General features: G+C 37.9%; 1 protein-coding gene across 2 annotated transcripts in view; it reads right to left on the reverse strand.

Annotated features, from left to right (window-relative positions):
* LOC147182051 (sodium channel protein type 2 subunit alpha-like) overlaps nt 1-19,964 on the reverse strand; it is a 50,054-nt gene that overhangs the window by 9,973 nt on the left and 20,117 nt on the right. For both annotated transcript variants that reach the window (XM_086099026.1, XM_086099019.1), the window contains exons 9-20: nt 19,937-19,964; nt 18,040-18,237; nt 17,779-17,961; nt 17,309-17,680; nt 17,104-17,233; nt 16,752-16,990; nt 13,937-14,110; nt 13,019-13,375; nt 8,022-8,438; nt 2,790-2,907; nt 2,499-2,653; nt 229-402 (exon numbers count right to left, since the gene is read on the reverse strand). The exon at nt 19,937-19,964 is cut by the window's right edge and continues 114 nt beyond it. In XM_086099026.1, the coding sequence (XP_085955152.1) occupies nt 229-402; nt 2,499-2,653; nt 2,790-2,907; nt 8,022-8,438; nt 13,019-13,375; nt 13,937-14,110; nt 16,752-16,990; nt 17,104-17,233; nt 17,309-17,680; nt 17,779-17,961; nt 18,040-18,237; nt 19,937-19,964 (2,545 nt within the window). The remainder of the gene's footprint in view (nt 1-228; nt 403-2,498; nt 2,654-2,789; nt 2,908-8,021; nt 8,439-13,018; nt 13,376-13,936; nt 14,111-16,751; nt 16,991-17,103; nt 17,234-17,308; nt 17,681-17,778; nt 17,962-18,039; nt 18,238-19,936) is intronic.

Genomic DNA, 19,964 nt, shown 5'->3' on the forward strand with positions numbered 1-19,964 from the left:
GGACAAATATTAAAAATTTGGGGCCAAATCCTGCTGTGAGGGCAAAACTTGTAGAACATAGAGAACATAAGCATTCCGGTAAAGCCATTTAGGTTGTAAAATCCCTGAAAAGTAATAATACTTCACTGTGTAAAACCCTCAAAACATGCACATCACAATATCAATATCAAGCTGGGACAGGGTTTATCTTGAATTATACTCCATACACAACATTCTTTGTTCACTTACATCCACAATGAGAAAGTCTAGCCAGCACCAGTAGTTGGTGAAGTACTTCTTGAAGCCATAAGCAATCCATTTAAGAAACATCTCCAGCACAAAGATGTAGGAAAAGACCTTGTCTGAATACTCCAACATCACTTTTATGACTTTTCGCTTCTCAATGTAAATATCCTCGAATGCCTGCAGTCAAGAGACAAACAAAAAAAATAGAAATGCATGGTTACACTGTAAAAAGAGTAATATTTACTTGAAACAAATCTAGTAAAGTTTTTTCACTCCGAAATTCTAAGTACATTTTACAAGGGAGGTTTTGAGTACATTTGACCAGTTTATAAAAAAAGAAAAGAAAAAAAAAGCTGCTCATGAGTTGAGGAGTAAACCTCAACTTTTTTTGTTTTTAATAAACTGGTATATTATGCTCAGAATTTTACTTTGAATGTCTGAGTGAAAAATCTTAACTAGTTTTTTTCAAGTTAATATTACTCTTTTTTTTTTAAGGGTAGAGATGACAATGTTTTTCAATGGGTATCCTCCAGTATCTTTAAAAGCAGACGCGCAAGCCCCAAGCAACATCATCTTATAATAATGAATACATTACAACAATTTCAACAATTCACATACTGATATGAACAATTAATATACATGTTGGAGCCAAAGTTGGATACATCCCACACAAGCACAGGGAGAACATGTAAGCTCCACAGTGTGAGGCAGACATGCCAACCACTCAATTACCGTGCAGCCTCCCTGACAATGTCAATTAGTCTTGTTTTGTTCATTTAGCTGAACTTTTGACATTTTGGTGAGGTCATGTATCCACTAGGGATGTAGGGAAAAAAATGCACATCAATGCATTGTCATAATTGGTTTTCATTTGAAAAACTGTTCAGGGTCATCTGAATCATCGACGACGTATTAGGGCCACGTATAAATATATATGTTTTAGAGGGCGGGGGCGATATTCCGAGAAATAAACTCGCAAATTTGCCACTTTGTAAAGTGGCAGATTTGCGAGAAAAAAACTCTAGTCTAATCATGTGAGCATTTGTTGGTGGTTAATGGGACACTGTTTCTAAAATGAAAAGGCAGGTTGGAGACGGATTTATTCTTAAATTTCAACTTTACTCGTCATTCACCGCAGCTAGAGCAACAACACTTCCTGATCCCCTATCAGCTGACTAACACTAACCAATGAGATGCTAGTATACTTTAGGCAAATGCTAGTGAATGACGGAGAGCAGCAGATTCGACACATCAACTTACATACTTGTACAAAAAATAAATAAAAATGTATCAACGTGTAAATAATAATTTTGGAAACGTACAAGTATATATACATTTTAACAAATTAACTTAAATGCTTGATCGTCCGGGTGTGGACCTTTGTAAAGCGAGGCGTCTTTGTCGCTGGCCAGTGGCCGTACACAACGGTTCAAAAAGCGAATGCTTAACATGATATGGTTAATCTATGCTAAAGCAATTACTATCTCCTTATTTGGAACCCCGACCGAAAAGTATTGGCACAAACAGTCGAGTTGTACGCTACGTGTATTTCTTGTACGTTTTAGAGTTTTTTTCTCGCAAATCTGCCACTTTATAAAGTGGCAAATTTGAGAGAAAAAAAAACTCTAAAGTGGAATATTGCCCCCGTCCTCTAAAAAAAATAGATTTATACGTGGCCCTAATACGCTGTTGTAGAATCATGATGTATTTATAAAAATTGGTACAAATTAGGGCTATAACAAAAAAACTGATTTGAATGGGAAAATATGATTGATTTAAAAGCATCAAATTGTTTGCAGATGACAAAAATATTCAATTTTTTGGTGAGAAAATGCAGCATATTTGGGACAAAATTACCTCAGAATTCATGAAAGTAAAAACATGCATCATTAAAAACAAGTTATCAAATAAAAAAGACAACATTTATTGTATTTGGAAATGTTACAGGAAACAACGTAAGACTAAAAATAGAAAGTGTAAACCATTTAAACATTTTTTAAACATTTACAGTATGTAAGTGGGTAGACTAAGTGTAAGATGCCAAATAAAAGCACAATGTGCTAAAAGTATGCTGACTTTTAATTCCACATTGCAGAAAAATGATGATGGGTCAGTGATGATGAAGTGGACCCAGGGAGTCCTAAGGATCAGTGAGGTTTAAAAATGTGCTAGTGTTGCCAAAAAAATACAATGCCATCACCATTTTGATTAAGCCACCAAATTCCAATGAGTTACAACTTTTGGCAGTAAACACAGAAGTCAAGATACTGTACCAGAGCACCACTGCTGAGCAGAATCATGAAAATGATGAAGGTCTCAAACCAGCTGTGTTCCACAATCTGGTAACAGGTCTTTCTCAGTCTCCACCAGGCCTGGCCCAGACCTTGGCTGATATCGATATCACAGCACTGGCAGTGCTTGACGCAAACTGAGTGAAACGGTGAAAGCACGAAGAACACAGATTTGGAAACATCACATGACGCAAACGATAACGGAAGAAAGTTACATTGAAGAATACAGTTAAATCTCTCGGATTTGGAATGTAGAGTAAGTTGGATGCATACTTTCTGGGAAGCATTCCTCTGGCTCCATGCACTCTTCAGCCAGCTCCGATAAATTGTCCAGCTCCTCACCAGGCATCCTCAGATCGACCGTGCTGCCTTCTGAAAGGCTTATCTTATCCTGTGAGGTAGGAAGTCTCAAAGTTACCATTTCACAGCTAAACTATGAATATACAGGTATGCTTACAAACTAAAAGTCAGTTTCAGCAAACCACAATCATGTTTATGAAACAAGTAAACTCTCCCAAGAGGGGACAGAGAAGTTGCTAAATGCAATTATGACAAAGATTCTCATAGCATCGTCATCAGTCATCATGGTAACAAAAGCCGTACTTGGCATTTGCAAACGACACAAAACACCTTCCACCAGATTGCTTTGAGTTGAACTAAAGTGCGAAAGTGATGCTGTAATTCTTTATCTCTTCTGTAATTTGACCATAGAATGTCAGAAACCTTTTATTATGACATCTGAGAATAACTTTAAATGTAGCCAAAATAATAAAAAAAAAAATGTCATTACATTGTACGGATGCGATTAAAGAAGCTTCCACATGCAAGATGTATAATATGCAAGTCACTGTAATGTCTATTCCCAAGGAGAGCAGCTGCAGGATTTTCCAGCCACTGTCATGCATTATAGCTAGCTCACATACAGGCATGCCCTTTCAAATCTCCTTTATACCTTAATACGCTTTAGATAAGATCAGATTTTGTTGTAAAAGCAAAGCATATTTAATGTAATTTGTGGGGCAGAGGTCAGTGTGGATCCAATAAAAAGGTTTGTCGTGGTCACCCGTACAATCTAGGCAGAAGATTATCAGAGGAATACATGGGAATATTTAACTGGATACAATTGCACATACTATATGCTTGCTTGAAAGTGGTCTCGGTGTTCTCCTTCTAGAAGGAAATATGATAAAATAAGGGTTCACTTTTAGTAATCTGAAAACATCGTTTATATTTTGTCTAGCTTTAGAACTCAACATTTGTGAGATACAGTATGTACAAGTACACTAATAGTGTATGTTTAGAATAAACGGGATTTCTGCATACATTTGTCATAAAATGTGAACTGGTCATTATTTAAGGCAATACAGTAGACAAAGTTTGATCAAACGAACATCACACAAACAATTATGTTTTGCTGCTTGTACTGGACAAACAATGTAAAGATTCAAAATGAAGGGTGGAAAAAGTATGATAAGACCCGGACTAATGACTTCTTCAAGAGCTCGTCGCAATTAGCAGGGAGCCAACCAAATATCCAATTAGTGTTAAAGCTACCATGCCCTATAAAAAAAAAAAACTAAGGGAGATTGATATTGAGATGTATACACTGAAGAAGCATTGCCCAATGTAAAACAGGCCTAGCACCGAAGCCATACCTTGCACGAACGAAGCTGTAAAGAATCACAAAGTACGAGTTCTAAAAGCTTTGATGTTTATCAGTCCATGGTAAGACTGATTGTCTATAAATGGAGACATTTGAGCACAGTTTCTATTATCCCTAGAAGTCGGCATCCTGATAAAGATGAATGTAAGAGCACATCACAGATTCAAAGAAACATGCATTCTGAATGGACACTACAAGGGAAGACACCGCTGTCCAACAAACAAAACAAAACAAACAAACATTGCTACAGGTTTGACGTTTGCCAAAGAGCGACTGGATGTTCCACAGTGCAACTAGCAAACTATCGTGTGAACTAAGGTGGAGTTGAGTGGAAGCAACACAAGCAATATGCTATGCGTGACATAAAAAAAAAGATCAAAACCTCATTCCAACACTGAAGTATGATGAGTGGGTGTCGCAATTTGGAGCTGCTTTGCTACCTCAGGGACAGGATGCATTGCTAGAGTATCATCGACTGTAAAATGAATTCATACAAAGTACGTTTATCATGACATTATGCTGACTTCAAGACAATCTGTATGACATTTGAAGCTTAACACTGAGATGTTGTGGCATGATCTTAAAAGTTTATACTCAGAAAAAAACACTTCATAAACACTGGATGGTGGATACACATGAAATCCTTCTCAATCAACACAGTTTGTTGCCAAAGGAGGCTAATTGTATACGTACACGAGACAATAGAGCCATATATTATATGTATAAAAAATTAAAACATACGAAAAATATAAATAAACCAAAGCACTACAGCACTTGTGTAACAGTTGGATTAAGTGTGAGTTGATTGATGATGCTTGAACCCCCCCACTCTGCAGGCCCGACCAATCAACTCACACTTAATCCAACTGTTACAGTTAAGTACAGCAGTTAGGAATTAAACCGTTGCTGTAATGTGCACAGCAGGGCACAGCATAACTTCCGGTTTTAAGGAATAATCCAACTCGGGTTCTTCCGGTCCATCTATCTCCATGCAAAATAACTGCATTCGGCACAGGATCACTCAATTTTGCTGAACGACGTGAGTCGTGTCATTAAATTCATCCATGTAAATCCTAGCCAATCAGTAACGAATGTGATTCGTTATCGATTGGCTCTTGGCTTGTGAATCACACTTCTTGGCAGTGACGTGCGGTCAGGGCACGCAAGGTAGGCACTGCCTAACCCAGGCTGAATGAAAGTTGAAACCGTTTGGCTTCTTCTATTTATTTTAATTATTTCTTTCATTTCAGAAAGCCTACACTACCTAAAGGTTTGAAATTGACAACATTTGGTGACTTTCATACCTCAATTAACAATTATATACATATATATATATATATATATATATATGCAGTGGTGGATTAAGTCAGGTAAATCCCCTCTGAAGGTTGAGGTACCAAATGCACGATCCGCCCCTGCATTACACCAACACAGATGAGCATGTATGGTCAGAATCCTAAACAGATTATTTACTTGTCAAAGATTTAACCTTTCTCACTCTAAAGTCAAATGGGGTGGGCTTCATATAGCGCCACCCACCACCCGGACGTCCTGCATAGGATAAACTGTATAATAGGATGAAAGTATGGAAAAGGTAAGAGGTAAGCAAGAGAGTCCCTCTGAGCCAAGCATTTCAAGCATGAACTCTGAGAAGTGGTTTGATTGACCTAATTTTAGGGATAATTAGGATAACTGTATTGATTCACCAGCATTTTAACTTTTCAAATGAAGGTAACCCTTGGTCATTCTACATATCATGTACATTGTACATTGCATCAAAGGAAAACCGGAAACAAAACATCTGGATTTTCTTTACGGGATAATAGTCTCCATCATAATTTATTTTGTCTGATCTACAGATTAACAGATTATGTTTCCGAAGAGCATCCACATGCTCATGCCCATCCAAAACAAAATAAAAACGAACTAAAATGAAAAATTCCCAAACTATAATAACCCTGGTTAACACTCAATGCCAAGACTGCTTGATCAAATAAGATACTTAAGTAAGAAGTATCTTAAAATAAGCACAATGATCTTGCCTGACAATTTCATTTTAAATAAAAATAACTTGTCAAATCAAAATAAGCTAATTTAGGTTAAATTTAAGAAATTATATCTTACTTCAGATTTGAGCTTTTGCGGTGTCTGATGTTGCTTATGCTTTCAGATCAGGTGACGTTTTCATCACAACCAAATTCTATACTTTTCTTCTGTACATGCTTCTTTATGGCTTTTGGAGTGTTTTAGGTTGCTGACCTTTTATTCTAAACAATCTCTCTCTCTCTCTCTCTCTCTCTATATATATATATATATATATATATATATATATATATATATATATATATATATATATATATATATATATATATATATATAGATATATATATAGAGAGAGAGAGATAGAAAAAAAATAACTGTGCTTATTTTGATGATAACTGACTTTTCTTCTCTCGTGTCTCTCAAGATAACTCAAATATGAGTCAATCAAAAGTGAGAATTATGACTTTATGAAGGGGAATATTTGAAATAGAGCTCTTGTATTAGATCCAGGGATGAACCGTCAGGACTAGCAAAGTCTTCTCTGCTAGCCTAAATATTATCTTAAGCAATGGCCTAAGTGAACAACATAAATTCTGATATTTGTTCCATAAAATTGCATAAATTTATTCCCAATAGTCCATTCACTTAATTTGGATGTGTTTCTCTTGGCTCATTTGGGTACAATATGTGTATGTTGGATTTTTTTTTTGTCCAATTAGATTTTAGCCTTTATGTGCTGCCATAATAAATCAAATTTCCGTAGGGCCTTCAGAATCAGCAGTGCTGGCCAATGTAACGTAAACTGTATTAGCAATGGGACTGTTTCTTTAACCAATCATTGGACCTCGGCCAATGGTGTAGTGGTCCTGGAAGAAGTGGGTAAACTCTAAAATTGAACAATGAACAAAAATTGTGAAACACAGTCATTTAGATCTCAATATTTTTCTTAGGCCAAATAGTATTTATCTTCTAATGTTAACTTACTTTAAAATCAGCTACCAGTCTAGTTACCAGTACTAAAACGAAACTAGATCATGAAGGTAAATGTGTAACTGGCGACGCCCACTCCGGGGATCAAAACCACACCGCAAGCAGTCTCTGGTGTATGAGCGCGATATGCTCCGGTTGAGCTAAAACTCTGGAATGCCATCGTCGCTCAGGATATTATTTAAAGGATCATTCACTGTGTTTATGACCCGCTCTACTCTGCCTACGATTGGCTCATCAATTCTCACCCTCATTCGTAAAGGTTGCCAATCTAATCAGCAAAGCAGAGAAGTGTGGGCCATGACCTTGATGATGTAGGCATTTTTCAGTTTTTTTGGGGGGTTAGAGAAAAATTTGACTAGCAAAACACATCTGTAGCAATCTGCACAAATTTAGCATGTCTGCTGTGCTGAGTATGATGTATTTCATTCGATTTTTTTTGTAATGTTGTGTCATGTTATTCAGATCAGATCAGTCCAACATACAGTCAATGTGCCTCCCTTATAGCTAATGGCTCAGGAATCATTTTAACAAGCATGTTGCTAGAAAAAAGAAGAAGAAAATTAAGTACTATTTTACATTTTTGCAGTTCCTTAAGGATATACGTAAATCGAACCCCACAACTGTGAATCAGACATGCACGCAAGTCCACTTTTGCTGCCCACAAAAATCTTTCTTGGAAAGTATCTAAAAATAGTTTAAAATCACACCTTTACTGTTAATTTGTAATGTGGTAATATTGTTATTGATGTCAATATTTAAATTAGTGCTGATTGAGTATAAAATAGGAAAACAAACTGCTTCAAGCTTACTTTACAATCTTCATCCTCTGATGACTCTGATATATCCTCCTCCTCCTCCTCCTCCATAAATTCCACATCAGATTCTCCAGGTGCGATTGGAACAATAACAGTCAGGTTTGGGTTAGTCATGTAGCTGTCCTCTTCCGGTATGATGTACTTGTCTCCATAGCGTCCATAAATTCCACCATTGTGCTCCAGGTGATTGGAAACCAGCCTAACGGCCTTACAGGTCTCTTTTGCTTTCTTCCGTCTGCATTTCAAAGCCTGGTTGAAGAGGTGGACGATGCTTGTGGCAAGCCAAGAGAGACCAGAGTGGATGCGAGCGATGGCAATCTGGATATTATTCAAGTCACCATCCTCATCTGGAGCTGAGAGGTTGTCAGAACTGAAAGAGCTGAGCAGCAAGGCCAGGAAGAGATTCAGTACCTGTTGACACACAAGAAATATGTGTTTGGAAGCCTCAAGACTGCAGAGGGTTACATTTGTTTGCACATTACAGGGCCTGCTTGAACTGAGTTATTTAGTTTTTTGACCACACTTCTTCTTCTTTTTCGCCAGTCAATCACAGCAGGGGCACCATTTAAACTCATATTATTCCCTTTTATAGCAATTATGTTTTGGGAAGAGCACTACCAATACCGTTTCCAATCCATACACCTTAAAACTGTTGGGTCGAAAATAACCCAATTTTGGTCAAAAATTGGACCGACCTAACTGGCAAGAAATAATGTGAATCACTCAAAGGAGTTCGCCATAATATCAATCTGGGACTGCACCAATGTGATCTCCTCTGGAAAGGCGGAGAATTCAGTACAATACTTTAAGCTGATTGGGTGATGCGGCAACTGGTGCATGCCTTTCAAACTTTTGTTTTGACCAATGACAAAACACAAACATCTTAACCACATAAACATGCACAAAGCACCTGTTTTGTTTTATACAAAAAGGGGGACCCAGAAAGTTGGGTCAAATTGACCCAAGTAGTGGGTCGGTTAAATTTTTGACCAATGTTGGTGTTATTTTTGACCCAGTAGTTATAAGAATCTACTGTAGTGATTTAGGCATGGGCTGATATTGAATTCTGATGGCATGATAACCATGGGCAATTTATAAAAATATTGGGTAAAAAAAACATTAAACACAAACTGTTTCATTTTTAAATAAAATATAGAATACTTGGAACATTAAGAATTTTGCACTATGTTAATATGAATACATAAATAAATAAACAAACGCATCATTTTTAACAATCTTTTTTTGTTTTAATTCTTCTTAGCAAGTCACAGTGTCAGTGGTGAGCTATTTTTAGAACATACCTGTGGGCTACTCATGTTCTCCTTGGGGCTAACGAGTACAAGGTGGGACCATGTTTTAGTTTTTGTTATTTATTTATTCACTTATAATTATTTATTATAACTTTAATTCTCATGGTTGTCCGATTTACCATCAGTACTAGATAAACATAATTCTAGCAAGATATTTGATAATAGAATCGTCGAGCATTGTTTATTATTCAGTGATCATTTCTGCTTTGCATTCAAAATGTAACTTTAATACATATCCATCTGTATCTCTCAATACAATATATTCTACACCAAAACACTGTGACATATATATCTTCGTGTGCTTTCAGCTATTCTAAACTCAAGCTTCCTAGCATCCAACTTCCAAGTAATCTGTCTACAAGCTTAGAGAGCATCAACACTGCACACACACTGCTCTGTATGTACACTTGCATGTGTGCATATGTGATGTGCGCAGTTGGTGCACAAGGATCATCTTTAGCCAGTCAGAGATGGGGAGCATGAGCAGTTGATTAGTGATGAATGAACTTTGACTTTTTTTCCGTCCCTTAAGCACCCTGGATAATCTCTTGGATAAACAGCTTTCCCACGATTCATGTGCAGAAGACGTTTTTGTTTACTATATACAAAGCATAATGTACAGTCCCGCTCACTGTTATTGGCACCCCTTCATTTTTTGCAGGATCTCTACAATATATTCGGAAATAAATGGAAATGTACCAAATGTATATTATCAGGACCTTTTAATTGCATGGCCAAAGTAATTCAACAAAGGAAATTGTTTTTCAACTTGTATAATGTAATTCCAAAGAAGAAACTTGACAGCTTCCAAACGTTTCTTGTAGCCATCTCTAAGCTTCTTGCACTTCTCTGCTGGTATTTCCCCCCACTCTTCCTTTGCAAATTGTTCAAGCTCTTGAAAGTTTGCAGGTTTCTTTCCCCAATGGTACATTTCAGCTCATATCAAAGATTTTCAATCGGATTGAGTGAGATCAGGAGTCATTGCTGGCCATTTTAAAACAGTATGTTTTCCTTTTTAACCATTCCTGTGTGCTTTGGAGCCTTGACTCCACCCAAGTAGTCTAACACTTGGTAGGACATGTCCCCCTCGAATGTCTTGATAATTCTCTGATTTCATAATTCCTGTGATACGATCAAAGCCACCAGTACCAGATGTAGTAAAACAGCCCCACAGAAATATGGATCCTCTATCATGCTTAACTGTAGGGAGGGTGTTCTTTTCCTTGGAAGCTTCATTGCGCTGTCTGTAAACAAACTGTAAACAAATTGCCAAAAAGCTCAATTTTTTAAGGCTAGCCTTTTTTTTTTATGGCTGTCTCAGAAATTGTCTTCGCCCATGAAGCCCTGTTTTTGGTTCAGTGTGTGGCGTATGTTGCTTCTTGAAACCATGATCCCAGACTGTTCCAGGTTGGCTTTCAGGTCTTTAAATGTTTAACGTAGTGTTTTTTTCCACCATTCACACCAACCGTCGAAGACTTCTGTCATCAATTTCTCTCTTCCCACCCACGTCCGTGGAGATTCTTGACAGTTCCGTGCTCGTCAAACTTCTTAATAACATTACGCACTGCTGAAACCAAAATCTTTGGTGATGGCTCTATATCCTTTGGAGGTCTTGTGTTTGCGAATAATCGCACTACTGATGTCCTCAGACAGCTCCTTTGTTTTCACGATTATGACAAAGGAAAAGGGGATGACAGGTGGCTTTTTAAAACATCAACGTCATCATTCATTGGTTAATTCATGTGAATTGGGCACAGACCATTTAAAACTGGGAATTCTCATTTGTGATTTACCAAAGGTGAGTCACAATGTGTTTCTATACTGATTTACAGGAATGGGTGCCAATACTAGTGACAGAGCACATATTAAGTTTTCTATTTTTCCTCCCATTGTTTATTGTTTTAAATTTATTTTTTTTTTTTAATAATTTGGTCTTTAGATAAAACACAAGTTCTCTATAAATGTTTTTTATTTTAGTTGATAAATTTTTTTCAGAAGATATTCCACATTATGTACCAATAATGGTGAGCAAGACTGTAGACATATGGTCTTTGCCATAACAAGGGAATAAAGCCACCAGTGCAATCTTGAAGGTGTACACACGGAATAACAATGTGTGGCTCACAAATATTTTAAAGTCCTGAGTTGAACTAGTGTAACTTTGTCATGGATTTGACAATAAAGTTGTTGTTGTTTTTTGGGGCCGAGCAGACAGTTGTTGATATATAGTATTGTAATGTAATATGGATTACTATTTAAAATACATGTTCTGCTCCAGCTGACCCTCATGAGCATGAGTACTGAAAATGGATGAATGAATTAATATAAAAAAAAAAGCTCTTATTTAAGTTACTTTGGTGTTAAGTTTCCTTTATTGTGTCATTGTGGTATGAACTATGAATGACAAATTGTAAGGAATTTTGAAGCACATTGTGAAAAAGAATTCTCGCAAAGCAGATGTATTTTGGCTGATGGGATCAAAAGTGTGGAAAATGAGAATTTAACCGTTGAGAGTGTAAACACAGCTCCGTTCTCATACAAAAACAGCAACAAAAAAACAGTCATATTGTGGAATGGATGATGACCATTAACTAATTCACTCACAGCCATTTTCAATGAAGCAATCCCCTTCGCTCCTGGCTGTTTTACTGGATTTTGACTTGATTTTGCAAGGCCCATATAGTATTGTGTTCTATTGCTATAAAAACATGGAACCTACCAAAATAAATACTAGAGTCATTTCTTTCATCAGGAAAAAAGTACATTTCTATCTGTTTCCGTTTTACAGCAATTTGCATTATTAAGTCATCATTATTCACAAATCTGTTTAAAACACTGGGGGGGGGGGTTTTTGCAACATGGTCCTGGTTGATCTCTTATACTCTGATGCTACCTGCTGGCCGTTTTTGTAATAACTACCATTGCTTTAAGCTTTCTCTTCAGTTCAGAGGCTGCATCAAAGCCTTCTGTATGCTCTAGCATAAAAAAAAACTTAAAACGTATAAATACGTATTTTGGGATCATTGTAATATTTAAAATAGAACGTATATACATTATGGGGAGCAAATGAGTTAAATTTTTGTGTGTGAAAGTCAGTACATTTTGTAGAAGCTGAAATGACTGTAAAAACACTGTGTGGCCTTGGCTGATATTTGGTGATGGTACTTAGATCACAATTTCGCCCATTGGGTTTGATTCACTTGCAGTGGCTAAAACATTCAGTCCTGCTGGACATAAGACGCTACATTATCAAGTGTATTTACGTTGTGACTACAGTTTGCATGCCGTACAAATAATACATACAGTACTGTATGCATTATATGACTCCGACAGGACAACAGAAGGTTAATGTCAACCGGATTTTCATTATGTCAAACTACCCCATGTTTAACCCTAAAGAAAGATGTCCACAATCAAAACTTACACAAGATTTAGTTTTTTACTGATTATTCAGAAGGCCTCTTTCCCATTGTATAGAATCAGCACCCTTCATTGGTGCAAGTCCAAACAATTGCATTCTGTAAAATTTATTTTTTAATCAAGAAAATAGATGTGTGCATCAGTGTTTCCTTGCTTTGAAACGTGATGTGCGAACAACCCCCAAATACACGTTGGATGTGACAGCAGTGTATGGGTGATGATAAGCTGATAATCACAAAATGTCACGGATTACGTACTCACCACCAAATTCCCAATGACCATGACCAGCATGAACACCAGGATGCAGAGAGGTTGCCCAGCTACTTCCATACAATCCCACATGGTTTCAATCCACTCGCCACACAGCACCCTGAACACAATCAGGAAGGAGTGAAAGAAGTCCTTCATGTGCCAGCGAGGAAGCTGACAGTCATGAGAGATCTTGCACACACAGTCCTGGTAGTTCTTGCCAAACAGCTGCATTCCCACTACAGCGAAGATGAAGACGATGATGGCCAACACTAGTGTCAGGTTTCCCAGAGCGCCGACTGAGTTGCCAATGATTTTTATTAGCGTATTGAGGGTGGGCCAAGACTTTGCCAGTTTGAAGACACGTAACTGATGTAGAGAACAAGGTGGAGAAAATGTGACATGAGAACAACCAAGTAACTATTAACTCATTCACTGCCAATGACGGCTATAGACATAAAAAATTAATTTGAACTATTTCTATTAGTTTAAAAAAAAATCTACTTTTGTTAACAAGAGTATAAAAACTAGAATGTTTTTATTGTACATTTAGAACAGATATAAAATTTGTAATTAATTAAGAGTTAACTAGTGAAGTCATGCGATTAATTACGATAGCAAATTTCAAAAAAATCGCCTGACGGCCCTAATTTTTTCAAATCGTTTTTTATCGCTTTAGGCGGTTAATTTTTTTTATTGTAATTAATCGCATGACTTCAATAGTTAACTCACGATTAATCACAAATTTTATATCTGTTCTAAATGTACAATATTTTTTCCTAGATTTTCTTGTTAACAAAAGTGGAAGAAAAATGTCAACTACTAGAAATAGTTTAAATGATTTTTTGACATTTATAGCCGTCAATGGCAGTGAATGAGTTAAAAACACAAACAAACTAATGATGTTGCGGAATTCAAAGAAAGAATTACCAGTCTGAAGGAGCGAAGAACAGATAGCCCCTCAACATTGGAGAGCCCCAGCTCCATCAGACTAAGGCAAACAATGACGCCATCAAAAATATTCCAGCCCTGTTGGAAATAATAATACGGGTCCATTGCGATCAGCTTCAGGACCATCTCTGCAGTGAAGATCCCTGTGAACACCTGACGGCACATACAAATAAAAATAAAATAGCATACAATAGCATCATTACCAGAAAAGATCAACTCTCTAAACTTTTGAATGCACAACTTCTCTAGCAACAAGCTGAACAGTAACACACAAAAAGTTATCCCCCCCCCCCCCCCTTTAATTTACAATGACGTCCACTTCTACGACTTTCTGTGACTATTCAAGTTTCCCCTTATTTTTGCTGCAAACTACAGATGATACTCTGACAACATGTAGCATCATAGCATTAATGGCTGCGCCGCCTTTCCTTGGAGGAGACTGAAGCAAAGCATAGAGCCTGCTTTAACTGGGACCGTCACAGTATTAGCCTCTAAATGAAAAGTTCAAACACAAAAACGGACAGATCCAGCTTTAGTGAGCTGAGTAAAATAGATTAAAAATACAGATGGAAATGTGTTGATTGGTTCCAGTTGTCTGCTGGGTAGATGGAAAGAATACTTTCAGAAGTTGATGAATGAGGAAAATAAGTGAGAATGAAGTAGGAGTAGAGAAGCAATTTTGGTGGACCAGGAAGTAGGAGTGATCAGTAATAGGGTACTACAAAGGCACTCAATAGGATGAAAAACGGTAAAGCAGTTGGCTGTGATGACATCCCTGTGGAGGTATAGAATCATTAGGATGTGGCTGTGTCTTTTTTGATCGGTTTGTTCAATAGAAATCGAGAGTGCGAGAAGATTCCGGCGAAACCGAGGAAAAGAGTGCCGGTGCTCATTTTTAAAGCTACTGCACGCAGAAAATTTAATTTCTAATCGCTACTGCCACCTGTGGCCATAAAAAGAAACAGCATTTTCCCTTCTTCATATACACATTGCGCGCATGACGTCACATCCACAGACAGAGGGTGGGAAATTCAAACCCAAATCCTGTCTGAAAACTATTGGCCAGAAGCTTGCAGGACTTATCATTATGAACAGCTAAGGTGTTAACCTACTTATCTACTACTAAAAGAAAAAGGCTATCGTAAAGATATTTTTGGGCAAATTGTTACAAAGTGCAGCTTTTGGAACAAGGGTGGTGAGCAGAGTTGTGGGAGCTATAGAGTAATAAAGTTGATGAGTCACACAATGACATTAAGGCAGTGCTTCTCAAATTCCCCCCCCCGTTACGCTCCCTCAGGAAGAAGAACATATTTGACTATAAATTTGTTGTATATACACCTCTGCAGAGGAGCTAATACTCCTTGCCCACTCTCTGACAATGAGAGCACTACTGCCACCTACTGTAGTGTATGTGCAATTACACTCCCTGGGGTCATCTCACTGCGCCCTACCAGCACCCCACCACCCCCTATTTGAGAAGGACTGTGTTAGGGGCAGGAGTATTGGAGGCTAGACTCTGGATAGCAACAGAATGGTTTCATGTCACAGCAGCATTATTTGCTTTGAGACTGCTGATGGAAAGGTAGATAAAAGGTTAGAAGGAGCTGCATTGAATTTGTGCATGCAGAGAAACATTCCAGAGTTTATTGTTTGGACAGGACAATGTGCTAATTAATCACAACCTTTAAAGTGGAAGTCAAGTCAAAAATATTATTCCTATGCTTCCCCACTATTGTAAACATGGCATTCTGGTTAGTATTGTGTTTGTGGAACATGAATGAGACAGAAAATTCCACCCGTTTCTATCTATGTCAGGGTCAACTGACAATTACATCACAGTACAGTAAGGGCTCACCTTGCAAACGACACATGACCAAACCTAGAAAACAGGTGAGCCTTGACGGCTATTACCTCAGCACAAAGACATTATGATGTCATTTTCAGTTGACAGACAGCAAGTAGCGCTGTACAAGACAAAATGGCCGCCCCTGAGATGGATAGAAACGGGTTGAATGTTTCTCCTTAATTCATATTCCACAAATGCAATATTAATCAGAATACCATGTTAAGACTAGTGGGAAAACATTGAACAGATTATAGTAAAAACAATTTTTTACTTGACTTTTACTATACAACATTATCAGTGCAACCTAACTGCTAAATTATCATCAATATGTCAAACACTTTGGATTTAAAGTACAATGCCCATTCGCTGTCACACACTGCCTACTAGGGGTGTGCCAAAAAATCGATTCTCATAAGAACCGCAATTCTCATTTAGTACGATTCAGAATCGATTTTAAATGTCCCCAAATCGATTTTATTTAAATGATTTTATACTGTCTTCCCTTTGTCTGTGTGCCTTTATTTGGAGCGCTGTTCATCTTGTACCCGGTTTGGCCATTGAGGGGCAGTGTGGTTCCACACTGTTAAGTTGTAGCCACATTAAAGAGTAGAAGGAAAAAGTCACAATCAAGTTATTCCAATAAAAGTTTTTTTTTTTCAGCGTGGAGCCGTTCTTTTGAGTGATAAAAGTGCCGCGAGTAGTGCGATAATTAGCATTAGCGAGTCAGACTGGAGTAGATCATTACAATTCCTTGCACATCTATAGATTGAAGCAATCATCACTGTCAATCAAATCATTTTGAATCAAAAATCGCCCCTAATCGAAAATCGATTCGGAATCCAATCGCAGGCCCAAAAATTGGAATCGAATCGAATCGCGAGACATTCAAAGATTCCCACCCCTACTGCCTACCCCCCAAAAAATAAAAAATAAAATAATAATCCTCACCAAATTTCCCACCGACAGCATAGTGTTGAACTCCTCAGTCATGGGGTAGTGTTCCAGGGCCATGAAGAGGGTGTTCAACACAATACATATGGTGATACCAAGGTCAAGGAAAGGATCCATCACCATCAGCTTCACCCACGCCTTAAGTTTCAGCCACCCGGCGCAGCAGTCCCATATCAGGTACTTCTTGGCAAAGGTGTACCAACAGGGGTGGCACTTTTGCCTGGACTCCTCCAGCTCTGCAAAGACAGAACAAGTCAGCCGTGAGTCATTTTCGTTATGATTCTGCGTTACCAATATCCAACATTGGAACTTTTTGGAGAGAATGATGGGAGGCTTTCTCAAAACTAACCATCCATGGCGTCACTGAAAAAGCTGACAGAGCTTAGCCCTCTTTTTCTGTGCACAGGAGGCTGCTCAGTCACGGTTGGGGAAGGCTGGAGGAGAGGCCTCTGGACATTATCCGCTTCTTTGGTGGGCTTCTGTGTCACAGATATTATTGACAGTAAAAAGCTAATATTTGGAAAACTGCTGCCGAATAAACATAATATGCTCACTGTGTCCTCCTTGATCCTCTCCATGCTGTAAGCAGGGAGGGAGCTAAGAGCGTGTGGCCCCACTGCAATGATTCCATTGTGGTCTAATGAAACATTGAGCCGTCCGTTTACTGTGAGACTGGGGGTGAAGACTTGGGAGCAGTGGCTTCTCACGCTGCCCGCTCTTTTCTTCCAGTGTGTTGCAATTGAACTGGTGCGGCTTCTGAAAGCGTCCCCGTGGATGCTGTACTCATCGTCCCCAAAGTCACCTTCGGAGTTGTTGCGCACCCGAAATGAGCTGAAGATGCTGTTCTGGCTTCCTCTCCTTGTGCTGAGTGGGTGAGAGGAGAGTGTGGCCAGAAGCGGGTGGGCTGGCAGGGGAGACAAAGGAGGCTACAGAGACACATACGTTTGTTCTAATTAGAGATGATAGGCATGATCATCAATTACTGATCATTCTGTCCAGCAACTGTTGCACTGATTTGAGCTACCTTTGGCTCTTCTAGTAGGTCAAGCTTGTCTTCGGCTTCCACTGCAGTTTCTTCTGACAACATCCTGTGAGATCGCCTCCGCTTCGTGCTGCATCGCCTCATGCTTCCTAACTTTGCGCAGAATGGCGACAACTGCGGGGACATGATGGAGTCGGTGTCCTGTGCTTGTCTTTTTGCTGCCAGCTTCACACAGAGAGAGGAACTATGTTAAATGGTAACTACATGCACATTTTTTTTTACAACTGCTTGCTTGGGACATACTCTTTGCTCCCGACGGAGATGTTCCATGGCCATTTGAAATTCCCTCTCCTTCTGCCAGGCCTCAGCAATGGTCGCCTGATTCTGCTCCTCATAGGCCATGGCCACAACGGCAAGGATCAAATTGACCAAGTAGAAAGAGCCCATGAAGATAACCAGTACAAAGAACACCATGTAGGTCTTTCCAGCTGAGCGCAGAGTCTTGAAGATGCAAAAACACAAATATATTAGGAGCAAATGTTCAATATCTGTTTCAATGTTGTTGTTTTTATACCATGAAGGATATCATAAAATACTCCAAGTATCTTGCTTTATAAACCATTAAAAACTAATCACTCAACAATATAGATAGGCTCATTCTTTGGCAAGATCAAATTTGGATGAATGGATGAATGAAATAATTGTTCTAACATGTATATAAAGAAAAAACAAACACAACATTCAAGCAACGAAAGCAACATGAGAAAGTTGTTTCACAGCGTTTCACCCAGTCATGAGCTACACGTACATGTTCGAAAAGGAGTAGGAATAAATGAATAAACCAATGAACGAACGAATGAATGTTTATTTTGAACATTCAGAAAAATTATTTTAAAAAACTATCAATCATTTTATTTCATTCTTTAAACATAGAAATGAAAGGGGACAGAAAGAAGTCAAACGTATGATATCGGCCCCTAATCAACACCAAAAAAATGATCAACACAAAAGCAAGCAGTCAAGACGCTTTCAATGTAACAATTAAACAAAATAATTCAACAGCATGACTGTGCTATATATATTTTTTTTCAGTATTTGTGCGTTTATATATTAAAAAAAAAAAATAGAATGAGACGATTTAGTTTTATAATCCATTGTTTGTTCCACAAACTGACACCTTGAGTTGAAATTCATCGTTCTTTTTGTTTTGTGCTGTATTTAGGTTTGGAAAAGATATCTGTTCCTCTTCATTTGTACTCATGTTCCCTTTTTATGAATTTGATTTGCATTTTAATTGGTCAAATTTAATGATGGGCTTTGTACATTATGTATTTTAAGGCTGTTAAACTCCATCAATTCTTCCCAAAAAATTTCCCATGCTTATTATTTTGATATGATTAATGCATTTTACTTCTGCTGGGTTTGCTAGACATTCCATATGCACTTCTGCACTTTATAGACTCACTAAGCCAGTATTTGGGGCTCATAACGTTATCTCGTTGTTTATAACCATGTTATTTGCAATGACAAATAAATATTGAATTGAATTCATACAATTTTAAAGTTTTTAGTTGTATAAATATTGGATTAGTGTGATCTCTGTATCCACATCCGCAAACGACACGAATAGCACGTTTCTGTAAAAGAAAGATTCGGTGTAGGTTTTTGCCAATTAGGAAAACAATATGTGATATATTGTTAAAGGCGTATTGAAATGGAATTACAAATGTCACAAGGGTGCGCACACATGCCGAATGTTTTTTTCCCCCAGGGTTCGTTCACGGTTGCAAAAGGTTGCAAAGACGTTCGCCAGACACTTGCAAACCGTTTTAATGCTTGCAAAGCCTTTTCTTATCACAAATCAATTTTGAACATGCTCAAAATTTGATAACAAGAAAAACAGCATTCTGCAGCAGTAGTGTTATCTTTTGTGTCCATTAGAATAAGCAGTAGGCCTGCATATAATGGATTGATGTATAATAATAATAATAATAATAATAATTTAAAGTCATTTGTAGCATCCGTAAACTCTTTTACTACATTAAAAACTGTGGATTTGTGAAGTATGAATTTCTTGGTGAAAATGTATGGGTGAAATGTACTCTACATACAGGGCCTGACTACACAACTAATTTAACAATCACATGGCTGAGCAGTTCAAAATGACAGAATAATAATGGATTGAAAGGTGAAATTGAACCTGGTGAAATAGTTTTTCCCAGTAGTCT

This window comes from Leptonotus elevatus, chromosome 1 (genome assembly GCF_054856555.1).
Source record: "Leptonotus elevatus isolate MCC_2025b chromosome 1, RoL_Lele_1.0, whole genome shotgun sequence".
NCBI classification, from domain to species: domain Eukaryota; kingdom Metazoa; phylum Chordata; class Actinopteri; order Syngnathiformes; family Syngnathidae; genus Leptonotus; species Leptonotus elevatus.